Source organism: Protomyctophum parallelum, assembly GCF_964188405.1.
Source record: "Protomyctophum parallelum genome assembly, chromosome: 16".
NCBI lineage: Eukaryota > Metazoa > Chordata > Actinopteri > Myctophiformes > Myctophidae > Protomyctophum > Protomyctophum parallelum.
Window position 1 is genome coordinate 35,564,507 of NC_139711.1, and position 19,954 is coordinate 35,584,460.

A 19,954-nucleotide genomic window follows, 5' to 3' on the forward strand; every position below is an offset into this window, starting at 1 on the left:
CAAATGTGGACTCTCTGTAAAGACAAAAGTGATTTGGCAGCTGTGTCCCTTTGTTTTCTTCTTACTTCTGCTCCAGAAAGGCTCCATTTCACATCAATATAGGATATCTCTTATGTTAATCTTGTTAGGGTGACGTTAGGGTGACGTTAGCAATGACGTTATAGGCCAGTTAACAAACATGGAGACCAACTGATTTAGTTTTCTTTTTGTCACCCTAAGTCCCTAACAAATTACAGATGCCTTTCCTGGTGTCTCTTAAGCAATTCCCAATTTCCCAAGAATGATTTTTCAGGCGTGTCAATTAAGCTTTGAGATGTTTGTTTAAGATGGAATAAGGAAAAAGAAAACATAGAAAACAGCCTGCCTTGTCAGAAACGTGATACATCATTTACAAAGCCAAAAATCTGCCGCTTCTGGGGGAAAAAACAGTAACGACCATTTATATTCATTATGTCTAATAGCAGTGTTGATTTCATAACATTGATAAAACAATTGCGACAACAACACAAATGTATATATTTATAAAGTTGACTTTTCATGCCCAGCTGAAGCCACTTGGCAACAGATACCCGCCTCTATCTTTTTCCATCCATTTACGCATTGTATAACATAACAGTATGATATACGCCAACGCAACAAAATACAACACATTACCTGGAAATATCTAAATCCATTTTGGAGAGACCCTGTCATCATTTGAGACATATGTTATATTCTAATATCCTGGCTGTCATATCATGAAAATCTATTTCCCCATGTTTCATGTTTATCAAGATCAAAGCTGACACAGAAAGCATTAGTGTGGAGAGAAAATTTACATATTCTTCATGGCATGGCTGAAGGCTGAGCTGTCTAGAACAGGGTTTATCTGCATGTACTATACAGACTGCATGCCCCCACGAAAATCATAGCTCATGCCGCTATATGCATGACGTTGCGAAAGAGAAATGTAAAATTCCCCAGTGGTTTCTATTGGTGTAACTCGCTGTGGCAGTGAACTGACATAAACGGCAGTGAAGAAAACTGTTTGCGAACTTAACACTGCATTGCGATTTGCTTCGTAGCATGAACCGCACAAGTTGCTTTCGATAGCTAAAGATTGGACAGGGAGCTCATGTCATTGTTAGAGTTGGTCATGTTCAGTATAAGGCATGGTTCTGAAATCGCAGAGCAAGGGTTGAGAAAGTCTCCAGAACCGATCAGTATTTCCAGTTGTGGTGTAACATTTCACAAAGTGAAGCATACAGTATGTACCTTTCTTATGTATACTACTCACTGTCATCAGTTCTACTGACAGAACCATGAACACACGTATGGTGAGTTTGGATAGGAGCAAGACGACATGGTGGATTCAGGCTGCTAAAACTAATCCACCGTTCAGTTGGCTCCGAGTTTTATACCTTTAGAATGCTATGCCAGTCAGCCAGCCGGCTGTGCCAATGTCGATACACACCTGAACTAAATCACAAAGGAGAGGGAGAGGAGTCGAAATGTGCACTTTAACTCCATTTAAGGGTAACACCATCAACTATAAATCAAGGAGGAAATCCTTTTCTAAACCAGACTGACTTTAGCTACCCATAGCAATTACATTTAATTCAATACAGTGAACTGTCATTTATGAGAAAATCACACTTGTAATCTGTACACTTTTTTCATGAGAACCAATGTGTGACTTTGGGGGAGAACATGTAAATTAAACATCGCTGGGCATACTGTAGGAAAGATACAGGCATATGGGCAGAAATATGCAGAAGGTGTGGTGAATAAATTCTATGCTAGGCCTATCAGCATTACTCTATAGTCTGTGTTTTGTGACCAAGTAGAAGCCGACTCATAGTGGTGAGAAGCCGCACATGCTTTATGCATAACAGGGAGAAAATAGCCACAAAACAGCCAATAAACAGAGCAAACATAGGCATGCTGTGCCCCAGAGTCAATATGCAGTTTCAATAGTGTTTACGCACATGTATGCACGCATGTATGCCTAGATGCACATGGGCGCCTGCACACACACACACACACACACACACACACACACACACACACACACACACACACACACACACACACACACAACCTGTCAGTCACTGTGACAGCAGCTCTCATGGGTGTATACTGCAGGATTCTCCCCCAGGATTGGGTGTTTGGGAGATTGTCAGGAGATGCCTTGAGACCAAGGAATCAGGAGCCAAGGTAGGTTTTGTGTGCTGCACCTTAATAACACCAACTTTAACAAAAGGCACATGTGCGAGCACACAGAATAACAGACCCCCCCCCCCCCCCCCCCCGAACGCACGCACGCACGCACCCACACACGCACAAACACACAGAGAAAGATAGGAACACAGGCCCACACATAATCACACCACACTCCACACACTATAAGCTGCCCATCCACACGCTCGCTGACCCCGCTCAAATTTCACCTCTGTGCTCCATATCACCCCAAAGGTTAAGGTAAAGCAAATAGCGCAGCATCTCAAAGGTCACCCCTATCTTTGGGGGTTAATTGGTGCCAAATAGTTGGGGTTAATTGGTGCCACATGACCTCCCCGCACAATCATTCACTCTCACTTCATATCTGTCTCGCTCAGAGGAGGATACACAGCAAATAACACATGCGCACCCTTCACGCCCCGGGGATTCAGCTTGTGTCAACAGCGGAGATGGGGACCCCGGGCCAGTGGTTCTGTGGCCTCCCCTCGCTCCGATAAGCTAAGACGGACCAGGGCAGGGGTGAGGAAGGCAGGCCACCGGGGGATCACAGGGTCTATCCAGGAGAAAAATGAGTTGTTTGCTGGTGGTGAAACACCACAAGGGGAGAAAGCCCCGTGGCTCTATGTGGGCCAGTGTGTTTGATCTACGAATTATCTATCAAAGATCTCTGTGGGTGTTAAATGGCCAGAGGAGATGTGTTGAATGTGCGAGCGTTGTACATGAACTCTAAATCTCTGTCACTTGGGGATTGTGGATTGGTTGACTGGCAGTTGAGTTACGTGCCTGGGAGAGTGCTCTGTGTGCAGGAGATCAGCCAGGCAGTGGATCAGAGGACATGATGTGGCGCCTGAGCAGGCTGGGGTGTTGATGATAAGTCAAATCATCACCGCGACTTTGAGAATATGTTATGAGGAGTTTTAAGGGGAATATATTCCGAGAAGCAACACATACAGTACGGTACCCTGCACCTGCAGCACATCTAATATTTGCAACTGAAAAGCAAACATATACAACAAAATCAAACCACTTAGGCTCGATACACTTTTTCCATACGACAAATAGCGAAAATAGCCATTCTATAAGCTCACAGTGCGACATGACGTGCTTGTAGATCTGCTATTTTTGCTATTTTTCAATGTCCAAAATAGGGACGCCTGGTTGAAAGTGGTTAATTCGTGAGAGCTCTACATTAAAAAAATGCAGAGAAACTGAATGCACAAGCGTTCAAGAGCATCTATTACACATTCCATTAGCAATTGTTTGAGTAGCCAATGACACTGCATGGCCCCTAGCTGCATGACCCTACAACAGCACCATTTTGCATTAGACTGTCAGTGAGAGAAGCCTATACCTGCCCTTTCATGTGCTCCTCTCCTCCTGATTTTGGAATAAAAACGTTTCCTTTGTCACTGTGGCATGCCATTAGGTAGTTTCTTATACTTTTTTTCTCCCTTATCTACTGTGCACTAATCTGTTCTCATTAGTCCAATCATTGTCAATCACAGATAGAATCCCACAGTACTGTCAGCAACTATATAAATAAGAATCTCCAAAGTATCTTCTGATGCTGGCAGAAGAGTCGGCTAATTTTTATTGGTAGAAATTATCACTGCTAATGATGCCAGCCTCCAGGTGTAATTAGGCGTTATCGTATCATGCTGCTGTGTTTTTGGGCTCGGTGCGTACAGGTTTCGGGCTTGGTGTGAACAGGTTCTGCACTGGAGGACCTATTAATTCCCACCATATCTACAAACCAAGCCACCTTTACAAGCCAGAACCCATAGTAAGGTTCTGCTAACCTGGCTACCAATTGGCTCAATTTCACACGGTTTAGTAAAAGCACAGGATGCTGGTATAGGAAACTGTACCAAGGAACAAAGTAGGCCAGTGGTTCTCAAAGTGGGGTGCAGGGACCACCCAGGGATCGTTGAGGGGGTTCCAGGGGGTCACCAGCTAAATTTGTTTAAACACTCCCCTACTATATATTTTCCCCTCCAGAAATTGAAACACAACATACAAATCTTGTATGGGGGTTGCTGACACAAAATATTTTCAGATGGGCGTCTGTGGCCAAATACATGAAAAAGTTTGAGTGACCACTGAACTACGTACGCTACAGTGACCTATATGCAAAGAACAAAGCTCCTCCTTTCCTGTTTAGTACAGTATATAAGAGCCTGTTTCAGCCAAAATATCCCCCAGTTTGAGGTCATACTGGGGGAATGTACAGTAGTAAGTAGCCTGGGACCCGACAAACTGCAGAGAAAGGTGACATTCACCGGAACCAACGGTTAAACTAACAGCATTTTCTTCCCCCAGTATATATATTTTCTTCTAAATTCAACAATGTTGTAAATGCAAATAAAACAAGAAAAATACAGAAAACAAAAAGAAAAAAGTTGTCTTTAAGTGTCAACATCCTCTGCGTGTTACACACAGTATTGTCCCCCTGTATATTTTGAGGATGTTTCCAAATCCGTCCATCAAAGGTTCCACATTGTCTTAAGGGCTTGATAATTATGACTCCAATAACTGTTCCATAGTTCTATACATCCAAATAAAGGAGAACGTACTGCAAGAGTTCACATGGTCATTGTTTGTAGTATTTACAGCTCTGTACAATGAGGGGGAAAAAACTCTTCACAGCAAAAAGAGAGAGAGAAAAAATTAAAACTCACTATTCTAGAGTAGAGACTGGGAAACAAATGTATTTCTGTGAATGTCTCTTGTTGACTGCACACTGTTCCCAGCAGATTGGGACTTGTTGTATAGCCACAACATTTGCCCAAACAATATACCCAGATCCTGTTGTTCATAAAAACTGACCTTTGAAAAACTAAAAAGGCAAAAATAATAATAGTAATAATAATAATAATCAAATAATACCAGAAGAAATGTATGATGGATATAGCAATACACAGTATATCATAGGATTTACAAGATTCTTCTTACACCTGCAAATGTTCTTTTTATCAGGTCCAACACAGCAACAAACTCCTAAAACACACAAAACTCCAACTCAAAGACATAAAAGTAGCTAAATAGTTTCCCATTAAATTACCACAATGTCCAAACAATAGTGATGTTTACATTCCTGTTACAGCAGTTCTTCCTGCTGTGTATTTTCTTCAATTGATTTAAACTGATTCTATTTTACATTTTGATTGGTTTCTAGTGGCAGGAGGGGAGGGGCAGGGAGAAGGGGGAGGAGAGGGACGGGGAGTTCTAAGCCTCGCACGGTGGATGCAGATATAAAAAGGAAAGGGGGGGGGGGGTGTCACTGTGGCACTTGTGAGACAACACAGCGGCTAGGCACAGGGGCAGTGAAGGAGGGAAGGCCTGACCGCTATCCTTGGACAGGAGCAGGGTCAGCAACGGTGTAGCTCATGTATAAGGAGAAAAAGTGGCTGGGCGCTTTAAGGTTGGGGCCTGGGGAGGAAGGACTGGGCTAATGCCATCACAGGTAGATTTCCCTCTTGGAGCTCTGGGTGCTGGGGGTCGTGGCAGAGTGATATTCAACGGCCTGGCTCAGCGGGATCTCCTCCAGGGCACAGTCTCTGCTGGAGGAGTCGCCGCCCCCGGAGTAGGCACTGGAGTACGGAGGCATGAAGCGCATGTTGGCCCCCTTGGGGCCTCCGCTGCCGCCGCCTCCTACTCCCATGCTCCCGCTGCCGCTGCGCTCCTCCGCCATGGGCTTTGGGCTGCCGTTGGCCATGAGGTGATCCTGCCCCTCCATCTCTTGGTAAGGCACAAAGGTGGAGAGCTTGGGGGCGTTCTGGGGGATCTTGCCGTTGGGGGAGGGCTGCCCAGGCATCCAGCAGGTGTCAGAGTGGCCGAACTCCGTGCACTCGTGTGTGCAGTTCCCGGTCATCGCCACATCGGGCAGGGGCCTGAGGTCTGAAGTCAGAAAAAACAAGCAAAGAACAGCAAGATGGTTGAAATAAAGTGGAGCATTACAAAAGTTGTAACCACAAAAGAAAACTACAAAAATAGTGATCTCTAACACAATTTCACAATTTGTCTTAATCAATGTGTGTATGCATTGATTAAGCATGCATGCGTGTTCCAGTATCTAGAAAAGGTTTTCCTTTAAATTGACTCTAAATTTGGTTTGAGTGAGATACTGTATAAGGTTTTCCTCTGACAGTAACGCATGATATTTGGACTAATACATTATTCATTATAAAGTTATTATTTGTGTGCTTCTGAATAATACATTCATATTTGGGTGTACGTCCCAAATACAGTAGCCTGCTGTTTTGAAGTAGTGTTTTCAGTTGGATTCCACATTTCCATTATAGGGTGATTTGGTATGATGTGATAAATTGGGGAAATACAGTATGTCTAGTTGGCAAACGTTGTTGTTTTGTGTTTATGCGTTCTACATTTACCAAAAGAAAAACATGCAGGACAAATATGTGATACAAGCCGGAGAAAATCAATTATGTTGAACAGATGCAAAGTAATCTTTGTACAATTTTCAGGTCCAGTGTTGTGCAAGTTCTCACTTCACAAGAACTAGCGTAAAGTTAACTTCACACAGATTAAAATGAACTAGTTCGCGTTGACATGATGACACCATTTTGAGTTTTGAACTAAGCCCTAGGGGAATAGTCATATTCCCCAATGAACTGGTTCACGTTAATTTATTGCTTTTTTAATGAACTGCTCCAAACTATTATTTGACAACAGAACTTCCTCTGTATAGTAGTAGCCAACCCATCATCATTGCCACTGTTCACTTCCCAAACTGTATACTAGATAGAATAACAGACAGATTACTTTTAAAAGTAAAACATGTGAGGATATTTATTACTTCAAACTGTGTTATGCAGAAAGGGAAAAGGGAGCAGTAAAGGTATACAGAAAATGCAATGGAAATTCTATTAAAGATGTCATGGAATGGCTTTATTGCTGACGTTTTTGCTAAACATGCATAAACAGGGGTGTGGTTTTCGTGGACTAATCACAGTGTCAGCTGAGGGTCACGTTCCCTTTGGGCTATGGGATCTCTGAACTCATGGAGAGATGGGAGAAATTCTAGCAGCACCAACAAGATTAATTTATATTCATAAAGGTCTAGCTGTGTGTCATCATGTGGTAGCTCTGTAATTACAGGAAGCAATTAAAATCCAACAACAAATCAGGGACTTTTGACATGAGAATAAACAAAAACAATATGTATTTGTGTCCTCATTATGACCATGGGTATGCTCAACAAGTGTGAAAAACATTTTTTCATTTAATTTAATTGTGTGTGTGTGTGTGTGTGTGTGTGTGTGTGTGTGTGTGTGTGTGTGTGTGTGTGTGTGTGTGTGTGTGTGTGTGTGTGTGTTGGGTCCCCTGTTGGTGTGTATCAGTGTGCTGCTTAAATGATAGTGTGTTTGAGGAAAAAATTGCTATGATGTCCTCAGACATGTGGTCCTGTTGTCTGATGTTCTCAGACATGTGGTCCTGCTGTCTTGACTGAGACATGCACAGTCAATTTGAGAGCAGCGAGCTGCAGTGTTTGATCACGTGACCTCAAGTACAAGTCCATCTCGTATTAGAAACATGTGTTCTCTGGTCTCATGACACTATTCAAAGGACACCAACCAGTTGTTTGCGTTCTTGGTATAACAGTGAGCGGTGGCATTAACCAAAAGTTTTAATTTACAATGAATTTGAGGACCGTCTCGAAAATGAGATACTCAGGATCTTATCTACGGTTAGGTTTAGGCATGTGTGCCAAAAATGGGTATTTCTGGGTTTAATGGGTCAGAGTTGGGGTGGGGGTGTAGACAGAGAGGTACCGGGGGGGGGGGGGGGCATACATCACATCACATTACAATTGTCATTGTATCGTGCAGGCACAGACTGTACTTGGGTGGGGGGCATGGCGGGTTGTAGGTCTGGGCAACAATAAAAAAAGCACTACCCACAGTCACGCAACCCTTCTGGATGGAGGGGCTGCGTGCACGTAGCAAAAAATGGAAGCACAGCAGGGACAGCAGGGGGAGGGGCGGGTGAATACATTTTTGGCGGGTGAATTTTTGTTTTGGTGAATATTAAGTAGTTCCGTTCATTCTGTGGAGGCACAGGGGGCCACGCATTAAAAGGAGCCTATATAAATTCAAAACTAGCGTCATTTGTATATTGTTGACCTATTTCTACCATATAGTGCAACTTTCGTAAATTCTTGACCACTCTATCACACGGAACTATGTTTTTTGTGTCCATTGATTGATTGATTGAAATATTTATTAAAAGTTTGTAGAATTTACAGTACATTTTAAGCACAAACTCAATACAAAGACTGTCAACTGTGAGTGGACGACCCAATTAAGCATTACACTTGTTTACAACAGGGTCCACATTGTTCAATTCATCAAAACATTTAAAGACATACAGACATTTAGAGACATACACATTCTATGTAGCTAAAGTACAGAACGTCCATACGTATCACTACGCCCAAAAAAACCAATACAAATGACGCTAGTTTTGTATATAATATATATATATATATATATATACTGTATAAGTGTATATAGCGTCGTCTTCTTTCTTTCTTTCTTTCTTTCTTTGAGGATGCAAGTAGATTCCATTCATTTCAAGCATCCACTAACCGTGCAATGGTAGTAACGCATGCACGATTATATCAAATAGTGTGTGAAACAGGATTAAATTGATTAAAGGCAAAAGGTACTCCTGGTTGAATACAATGTAATTACAACCTTCTTTTTTTACAAATGACATAACGCGAGCTAATATAACAGACTGACGCAGGGCCCTGAGACATCTGTGTTCACATTTAATAAAAATCACAGTTTAATCGAAAAGGTCAGAGATTGGAGCAGAAATATCAACGTGTATGCAGAAAAGTAACCTTTCTTCTGTGCATGACATTAGATTATTCTTTGATACTCAAGGCCAGAGGAGGGGGGAGAGGGCTGTGCACTGTGCACTTCTACCAGCTTATTTCCCAAAATGCCTCTGCGTCATGCATAATTGACATTCATTGTCCCTTTTTAAAAAGGAGCTACAGTAGGATTTTCTGTCTTTTTGTTGGTTCTTATGCATCAAAACCCTTAGCTACAGTATACATAAGAGAGTGCTGCTGACTAGTGACCCTGTGCATGCACGCACGCACGCACGCACGCACGCACGCACGCACGCACGCTTTGCATTTTTTACGCCCTTCCCAGACAAGTACAAGGAGCTTGGAAAAAATGCAAAATCATGTGGAAGTAGTTCAGTGTCAAATGTGTCTTTTAAAGGGGAATTCCACTGATTTTAAACATTTTCTTTTTTACTATGTAAATTAAGCTAATAAAAAAGTCCCCCCATTCTGTGTTTGTGAAAAACCTGTGAAAAATCATTAACATTGTGAAATACATCTTGATAACGTCATCAACATGTACTTCACCATGTTAAAGGTATATTCAGTGATTTCACTTAATTCAAATATCACTTATTTTTTTGTTTTGTTGTGATAATCCTCTCTACTATAGAGTGTGCTGACCATATAAGGAGTTCCTCCCTGTCCCCAGTTAACCCCTGGGGGTCAAAAAACCTTAGGTTTCGTTTTTGACTCTCTATCCTGATTGGACGAAAGGCTGGGTCCCACAGCCAAAAACGAAACCTAAGGTTTTTTGAGTGAAATCACTGAATATACCTTTAATGATTTTTGTTCCAGTTCTAGGAAACACAGAACGGGGGACTTTTTTTATTATTTCCACACAACATAGTAAAATGTTGAAAATTAGTGGTACTCCCCTTTAAGTGCTTTTCTCCCAAGAGTATTACAGTATTACATAGAGTTTGACCAGTATGTACAGTATAGGCCATCATAACTGCTTGGTAGAATATACTGATACCTTGGGAAGAAAAATGTGGCCAATCAGAGCATGACCCCCAGTTCAAGGACCTAAGTAGCAGTGAGTAGTACTAATCACAGAATTTAGCAAGGGGTTGGAGGGGTCATGTTGCTCCTAATCAAGCACAATAATTAATTGCCACTCATTTGAGGTGGACTAATTGGCCAACCCGATGGAAGGAAACATTTAGGCCGGGTGAGGAGATGGTGGTGGTGGTGGTGGTGGTGGCGAGGCATACTTCATATCTGAGATCTAAGGATCAATGGAGCTTTTCGCTAATAACGGCTTCCTGTGGTTGACACACAGACAGGGTCACTGCTCCGTAGATCAAAATCATATCAGAGCCAGCTGGGAAGGCAGCGTGTGATCAAAAATGATGATATGGAAACCTTCACAGAGTTAAGTTCATCAGTTTTACAGTATGCTGCAGAGAATGCTGCTGCTGCTGCAATGTCAGAGGAACCATGCAGACAAAAGTAACTTTTTACCTGTACACAAAATGTGACAACCCTGACTGACAGAGTTATATTTTACAAACTCATTATAGTGAGTAGTGACTAAGGCATAAACAGGAACAGTTGTTCTGTTACTGTTGACAATGTCCACTTTAAAACAGTTTCACTAACTACAGTATAAGGTGATTTTATATGCGAGACTTGTGGGAGAATTCTGAAAGTTATGGGTCCTTATACGTATGCTCATGGAGGAATTCCTATCTCTCTCTCCTCTGCTGTACTGTACAGTGATGTTCATGAGGCTTGTGCGCTGTCAGAGGGCCAGAACACTGAATTCAAGGTTGCCTCTATTAGACAAGGCTATTTAAAATGGAGTAGATCTCCTGAGTTTTCCTTGCAGCTGCCTTATCTGCGCTCCTGAGTTCTAGTTAACCCCTGGGACCCTCTCCAGCCCTCTGCCAAGTCCCTAGGAGCGCTTCCCTTGGCTCTCCCCTCTCACTACATAATACGCTCTCCTACCTTGGCCACCATTTTCTTGCCAAACTAATTAGATTTCACAGTCGCTGCTCAGGAAGATGTCAGCCTAATAAAATGGAAATAATTTCCAGATGAGTATCTGACATTCTGTGCCATCTACCAGAGTAAAGAAAGGAGACGTATGGGGCCCCTCTCTTCTCCGCTCACCTTTTTTCTCTTTTTTCCCCCTGGTCCATCATTTCACTCCTAGAGAGATATGCTAACACGGCTAGCTGAGGAAATCCCCTGCTTCCCCCTTACACTCACCACTGTCCTGCAGGATGAATGGAATCTAAAGTACACAAAGGAACTCTTCACTTGAAATATTAATATCTTTAATTACTTTGAAGTTCAAATGAGCAGTTAGAACGTACCGTATATGGGAGAGGACAGATTTTTTTTATGATGGCAACATGGTAATTTAAAATTAGGATAAGTGATTTTTTCTTTGATTAAAATGAGTGTTAAATAGCTCTATATTTTAGGATTCATTGATAGAGTATTTGTTCAGTAACAGGAGTGTCCATATCTCTCCAGCTTAAACAGAAAAATTATTTTTTCTTTTTGCAATTTCCTGATTGCATGAAATTGCAAAAAGAAAAAAAAAAAATTCAGACTCAGACAGGATACAGATTAAACAAGTGAAATTGGAGGTGATGACACGGAGAAATGAGCAGACAAAATTGGAACTGGAACACTGAAGCTGATAAAAGGGTACTCTGATTGTATTGTGAATCTGATAACTATGTTGAGTATCTAAAATAATAGGATAGGATAGGCACTTATAATACGCTTTCAGCTTCAGCCTATTGCTTTTGATCACCTTTATGTAACCGTTTCCGGTTTCTCAGTTTTATGTTGATGTATAATTTGTACTCGATACTGTGATCAAATAAACTAAAATAAATTAAAAGGATCTATTCTGACTGGCTGAAGGTTTGCCACCTATACCTGGAAATGTACTTCCTGCTTATTAAAGAGCTGGAGAGATGGGGAGACTCCTTATCACCGTGGCGTAATGTCAGGTTCCTCAAGCTGCAGGTCTACAAACCGCCTCTGTATGCATGCGTATAGATCAAACTGAAGGTCTCTCACACACACACACACACACACACACACACACACACACACACACACACACACACACACACACACACACACACACACACACACACACACACACACACACACACACACACACACACACACACACACACACACACACACACACACTCTCACCTTCAACAATAATTGTCATCCATGTGATGGTGCGTTCCCCTCTGGGGCCAGCATAATGCATGCAGCCACCTCAATGTACACCACTGTAATACTCACAGGCAATTGATTTTCAACCAGAACCTCATTTATAGCCACAAGGGGGACACCCTGCATAGTGGCCCCGGACCCTGACTCTCAGGCGTGGGTGCGTACGGTACGGTATACTGTATATTTATAGAATTGTGTAATACTGTATTGTTCATTGTGTGTTAATTCATCCCAAGTCCTATATAGCCTTGAATAGCCAGACAATCAGAGATCTCTGCCTAGTACCAACATGCCTGGGGACATCTTAATTCATGTGACATGCGTGGAAGCAATTTGGAAATGTAAAAAATTGGCTACAGGGCAATCCTTCATATTGGGAGTCGGGGACGGTATCAGGATTGGTTTTCAAAGCAGTAGGCTAGGCGTAGGTTTGTTAATGGATGCTGTTCTAGCCCCCATACTGAACGTAGATGTCACCAGATATTTTTGGTAGACAGTGACCTCCAGTTGTCTCAAGAGACTAGTCACGTCCCAAATACTTCAACTTAATCCATTAAAACCTGAGGCTGATATTACAAATGCCTTCTAAATCAATAGTTCACGTTTTGGTAATTCAAACACTTTCAACAATTTTTCTGAAATGTTCAAAAATAGCAGATGTACAGGCTCGCATGAGCGCAGCACTATTCCGGTTATAATGTTAAAAATGTATTGTCACATCACAGGTGTAAATAAGTAGGTCAAATTATTTTCCATAATGACACTATAAAAACACTGCACCATGAGCGTTGGTGGCAGGTACTATCAAACGGAAACATGAACCTATCTGTGCAAGAAATCCCACTAAGGAAGAAGGGGGGGGGGGGGGGGGGGATTGAACAAATGGATGAATACATTGCATAATTATGGAGTATGAATTAATTGTTGAGTGATTCTCCTTGTGCATTCTGGCTTACTGTGGACGACGTGCAAAGCTGTCCGCTTCTCTCTTTCCTGTTCTCCGTCCATCTTCCCTATATCAATCTACTGGCTCTGTCCCCCGTTTCTGCGGTTCCCCGTACCTCGCCAACCTCCTACTCCTACCCCCCCAACCCCACCCACCAGACCCCGTCTGGATGTGAAAGAGCCTCGACGGCTCTAATTAAACTTTGGGCAGATTAGAACTTTGCCTTGTCAGTCTTTATTCATACTTAAACAAGTTATTACTTTTTGTGGAATTAAATTAGGCGGCAATTAATTAATCGACACAAGCGCGGAAGGAGGACGATGGGAGGGAGAGAGGGGGAGAGAGAGAGGGAGAGAGAGGGCGGGGGAGGAGAGGGAGAGAGAGAGAGCGAGGGCGGGGGAGGACGATGGGAGGGAGAGAGAGAGGGCGGGGGAGGACAGGGAGGTGGAGATGAAAGAGAGAAAGACAGAACGGGAAAAGTAGGAGGAAGAGGCGGAGGTGGTGCGTGTGCGTGCGTGTGTGTGTGTGCGTGTGTGTGCTTGTGCGTGTAAGTATGCGTGTGTGCGTGCGTGCATGCGGGTGCTTGGCAAAAAATAAAAATATGTTTATCTCACATGAAAGATAGACTCTATGTCGTTATATAACTCAAGTGGCTTTCTAACTTTTTCACTCATCCAATGGGCAAGTCGAAATATCAAGGCACACATGTATTCATTGCAAAAATATCTGATCTACAAGCTCACGACGGGTCACGATGCAACCCGTTGTGGGTTTGTAGATCTTTTGCTAAATGTGTAAGGTGAACAAGAATGAGGCCTATGGGGCAAAAAGGACCGATACAGCCATGGAGGACCTCATGGTCACGTACAGGGTTTAAATGGTAAAAAAAATAAAATTATACTTTTGCCTATAATGACATGTTAGGGTATAGAACAAGTCTCCGTATTGGGAAATCAGTGCGCACAATACAGTATAATAGTAAGTAACTTTTTGTATATTTGTATACACCGCAATAATTGACACAAAATACCAAGGTACATCTGTGCAGGCCGGCACAGCATTTGGGAATACCTAAGTGCAGTTTCACTAACTGGAAAGAGAATACAGAGGGGAAAAGTATTTATTTATTTATTTTTTATATTTGAGCAGTTTACGGAAACGCAAACATCCGACTCTTTATCTCCCTGAAACAAACGGTATTCCGAAGACATGCTGCGAAGATACAAAAATGAACAAACAGCATTTTGGCAGCAAACCTGAAACCCCCTACCTCCGTGAAAACCCAAAATTAATTTACCCTCCGACACTTTGCGAAGGCACAAAGGAAAACCACCCGCTGAAATAAAAGAAACGGACGTGAGAAATAGATCTGTACTTTTATACTGTCCTTGTTTTCTTCTTGCTTGATAGGTTTTCTCTGTGTCTGCGTGCTTATTTAACAGCGTCTTGCCTCTGCTCCTGCCTGTGACATCAATGTATTGACTGACAAGTTTAAAATTAGTCCCACTCCCCCCTGATCCAAATCCATTTCCTACTAAGCCCCCTGGTGCCGAACCAATGAAGGAGGAGAGAGTCAATATGTGTATGTAGCCCAGGCAAAATAACAGAAACGTAACGGCTGGCCCCAATCTATGAGGTTATCTAGACCTGTCTATAACTGTCCAAGTGATGTAAGAATCGCGTCAACGAAGAGACCCAGAATGTGCTTCTCAGCGACGGTCATTCTCACCGGTTTCCAATACTTGGCCTGTAACAAGCTACTTTATACACTGCCTTACATTTGGCTGCATTCATAGAGGTTCTTGTCCTAGGTGTGTTGCGTTATTCTTTATTATTCTTAGCTCTGTGTGTGTGTGTGTGTGTGTGTGTGTGTGCACGTGCGCGCGTGCGCGCGTGCGTGCGTGAACACTGGTCTGCATCCTAGCAAACATATGTATTGATTCTCACACACACACACACACACACACACACACACATTCCCTTACTCGCCGTGCTCACTAGTAGAACCACTCAATATTGGTCAAATCTTTCTTTCGTATCAACTTCTCAGTTGATCAATGACCTGCTGCCGAATCGATAAGGTCACTCTAGTCAATAGTGCAGGAGTCCCAGAGATAACAGAGTGATAGGCTACACAACCAATTTTCACCCTGTATGGATTGGTTTTGGAAACGCCTGCAGGTGACAAGTCTTGGCTTATTGAATCTGTTGAGCGGGTGCGATGCGACTCTGCGAAATGAGCTTTGGTGAGAAATGAATTTGGTTTGGATCAAGGTGTGCTTCGCCAAAACATATTGTCTAACAGCTGCAGGAGGTATATTGGTTCCTACGCTGAGATTTACCCACTTCAATTATTTATACCCACTGAATGTGAGCTTGTGTGAGCATGTACTGTGTGTGCGTCATGTCTATTGCTCTAAAACTTATTTTAGACTTATTTGTATAACTATTGAATATACTCCTTATATATAATCATGTTAAACATATTTAGATTTTTTATTAGCTCATAGATATATATATATTTGCGATCAGGTGATTATATGTAATAATTGTGAGAGCTTCAAGCTTTATTTTCCTTGACCTGTACCACCTCTTAACTTAAAGGATGACTTCACCACTTTTCAACCTATCTTAATTGGTCCTCACTAATATTCATGATAAAATAGCACCATTTTTTTCTACTCAGTTCAGGGCAGTTCAGAAACCTGTCTTCCAATGACATCATCGATGGGGAATCCAAGCTAATAGAAACTGTGGGCTTTCTAAAAGTGGTGAAGCTGTCCTTTAACAACATGGAAAAGAGCATCAGCTTAACAGTTTGACTGTTTTATACGCTTAACCCGCATTTTAATCAACCCCCCTTCACTGCCGAGATTGTTGTATTACCTTTAGAGCATACGCTGAATTATTTGGGCTTTTAATCCGTGAAAATCGAGCTAAAAAAGCTTCCTCCGTTTGTTATGAACGATCGCACCACCCGCCATCTTGGTACACCCGGAAGACGCAGCACAGGACCCTCCTCCATGAGGCGTTGAACCCCATTCGTTTGCATTGGCCTCAATTTCCCAGAAGCCCTAGCAGCCCACAGCATGTGACGATTTCCGGTTTCATCATCAAAACAAATGCATCTACTCTCTTTCTCCGCGGCGAAGACGGATTTTCTATTTATTTATTACATTACGGCGGATTAAACACATAAAACAAAAGGCGGGTCTGTCGTATATGGCAGCGACATTAACCTGGAGTAATCCATTCCCGGCACGGAAACTGTAAATGTAGTGTAAAAATGTCCCTGGCCAGATGAAATAGGCTGTTTATACTGTATGCTGTATGCTGCTATGGCTACGTACACATACTGTAGGCTCGCGGTCCAATGCACAGTTATGTTGACTTTCCACCGTTTAACAAACAATATAAATAGAACAGCTGTGAACCCTGTTTGGAAATCATACTTTATAGCTGTTACGTGCCATCCATGCATAAACCGCTTGTTAGAGAAAGAAAACTCAGTTTGTATCCATTTAAATTGGCATACAAGGCCTTTACCTTCAGCGTGTCTATGTGGAGAAACACCACAACCAAAACAATCCCACACAAACGATCACTGCACAGCTGGGGCGAAATACCAAGGTTTATATTTATACCATTTTGCTTTTTTGTTTTGTTCAGTACGTATGCCATCTGAAAGCTAGCAATGCAACCAGAGCAAGACCAATAGAAATTGCCTGAGGCTATATCAAGTACAATAAGCACAACAGCATCTCCTGTTCATAAATATTTGACCGATGCACCCCTGTGTGTGTGTGTGTGTGTGTGTGTGTGTGTGTGTGTGTGTGTGTGTGTGTGTGTGTGTGTGTGTGTGCGTGCATGCGTGCGTGCGTGCATGCGTGTGCGGCTGAATGCGCATGTACAGTATAGTGAGGCTGTGAGCATGTGCACGCCAGCGTGTGCAGATACGTGCGCAGGAGAGCGAGAGAGCGAGCTAAATCATTAAAGATGCAGAGAAACATGGTGTGTGTGATTGCTTTGAATGTACAAAGTGACCTGAATACACAAACTCTTGGCTGGCTGTGAGACGGAGTGTGCTGCTCTACAAGAATGTACATCTCAATTCAGAGTTTGACTTAGTTGCATGTGGGTGAAAATAGGGTGAGGGATTGTAGATTTGCTATTGTTTTGGGGGGCGCTAGCCCCTCCTATGTCCAGCTTTGAGGGTTTGTGTAAACACAAACATTGTCCTAACACAAATATTGAATGCCATTGACAATGAATGGCCAGTTTTGAGTGAGTGCGTTGGTCCGACATGCGCTGCGTCATGCTTGCGGTTATAGGGTTAGGTTAAGGTTTGGGGTGTCGGAATAATGACACTGTTAATATGTCGGAACTGCCTGTACACCCTCACTTCACACGGGTGTGATTTAGTTTTTTGGTATGAGACACCCGTGCGTAACTACAGTAGGTATAAATCACTGTATTGTTGCATTTGCGAGGGTGCTGGGTGCTGACTGAAAAAAAAAAAAAAAAAACAGATAACGAAGGATGGAACGTATTGAATGAAGTGTCAGTTGGGACTTATAAAGGCCTGTCAATGTTGTCAATGCGGTTTGCCATGAATCAAAAGCTTTAGCAAACTGCTAAGATTAAAGCGTTTCTGTTTGGTGTTTGGTGTCTTCTGATTGCTTTTTGTTTACGCGCGCAGGCACGGGCGCGCGTGTGCGTGAAAAGTGACCCTCGTCCCCCCGCCCCCCGCGACAGAAGCTGCCACTGAGGCCTTTTCCCAGAAATAACTTGGAAGCACAACAAACACTCCGACAGCGACTTAAAAAAGAAAGAAAAAACTCAGCAAATGAAAAGGACCAATCAGCACGGAGTCAGTGGCAGGGGTGAAATCTATACACCACAAAACACATCGAGTCAATTATTAATAGTCACAGAGAAGAGAGTCAAGAAAAGAAGAGTTTGGGAGGGTGAGAGAGACGGAGAGAGAGAGAAAGAGACAGAGAGAAAGGGAGAGGGGGAGAGAGAGAGAGAGAGAGAGAGGGGGGAGAGAGACCCCCAAAGAGCAGTTGACAATTTTCCTCCCACCCCCCTGTGGAATAGGCCTACTATGAAGGAAAAATCAATTATGCTACAAAAGTGAATAAATTTGTGGCAGCTCGACTGCAGCCTGCGGGTGTAGATCATAACATTTCCCAGGATTCTTTTGGGGCCACGCATTGAGAAGGGGAGAAGGGGGGGGGGTGCTTATTAAAGGGACGCTGGATTATTTTAACTCTATCAAACTGTATGTACTGTATGTTGTCATATTGGGGGGGGGGGGGGGGCTATATGACTTTGTAGATGTGTACAGTGTGTGCGTGTGTGTGTGCATGTGCATGTGCGTGTGTGTGTGCATGCATGCATGCGAGGCAGCGTGTGTGTTCTTATGTAAGCTGGAGGGTACCCCGTGAGAAAAGAAAACAGCAACAAGAGAAACGGAACCATGTCATTTTGGTTAAGTGCAGCTCGTGTTCCACTGAAAGCTTTGTGGGACAATGCTGTAGCGAAAAACGCAGAAAATAGGCCACTTGGTATAGCATTTTAACACTGGCATATTAAAATGCCAGTTTTATACTGTTCTGCCATTTCACGACTGCAGAGAAGACCTGGTACTGTATGCAGTAGGACTGTCCACACACAGACAGCTACATATTATCATATGAAGTACGTGTGTGTGTGTGGTGTGTGCGTGCGAGCGTGTGTGTGCACACATCTTTGCTACAAATCATGCCATAATGTTAACATGTAGACTACCGCCACATCTTGCAAGAGGGATGTCTCTCTCTCTCTCTCTCTCTCTCTCTCTCTCTCTCTCTCTCTCTCTCGACTCTCTCTCTCTCTCTCTCTCTCTCTCTCTCTCTCTCTCTCTCTCTCTCTCTCTCTCTCTCTCTCTCTCTCTCTCTCTCTCTCTCTCTCTCTCTCTCTCTCTCTCTCTCTCTCTCTCTCTCTCCCCCCCCCCCCCCGTAGAAATAAAATCTTGCTCTCTCTGTCACGGAGATCATCCTTATCATCATCATTATCCCTCCAAGAATTACCATCATCATCATCATCATCATCATCATCTTCATCATCATCACCCTATACCTTTCTACAGTAAAGGACATTTAATGTGACTTCATTGTAGCATCACGACATCGCTACAACCAGAGTTATTTTGTGCCTGTGTTTCAATTTAAGATTTTCAAAGACAAATCGCTGTCTTCATTAAAATCCAAAGTAATATACACGTCCTCAAATCTAGACGTCTGTCACGACCGTTATACCTTCGGAATGAAAGATGAAAATGAAAAAGTGTTCAATTTTTTAATGCCGACTCTGCTCTTTTCGGAGCAGGCCCACAGCAAAGTCCCTTCTGGCTGACAGATGGGGACGGCAGATCGCTGATGGTACGATGACGACCTTCAGATGTCGGTACCGTCACCGCACAGCACGGTAGTCACTACTGTTATACGCGTTTATTTTTATTTTTCAAAGTTTGTCTCTTCATGTTCGCCTTTTTTGCTGTTGTCCTTCACATTCTCACACATGAAGGCAGACTGATGTGCACGTTAGGATATTCATCAAGCCAGACACAATGGTGACAAACAATAGGAAAACAATTTGTGACAGGTGCGTTGAAGACGACGGAGGAAGTGCATATCTGAGGCGGACGT

The 19,954-nt window shown here is 42.9% G+C and overlaps 1 protein-coding gene across 2 annotated transcripts in view; it reads right to left on the reverse strand.

The window, feature by feature from the left end:
* Positions 1-2,334: 2,334 nt before the first annotated feature.
* pcdh1b (protocadherin 1b) overlaps positions 2,335-19,954 on the reverse strand; it is a 280,262-nt gene continuing 262,642 nt past the window's right edge. For both annotated transcript variants that reach the window (XM_083785273.1, XM_083785272.1), the window contains exon 5: positions 2,335-6,117. In XM_083785273.1, the coding sequence (XP_083641399.1) occupies positions 5,678-6,117 (440 nt within the window). In that variant the 3' untranslated portion in view covers positions 2,335-5,677. The remainder of the gene's footprint in view (positions 6,118-19,954) is intronic.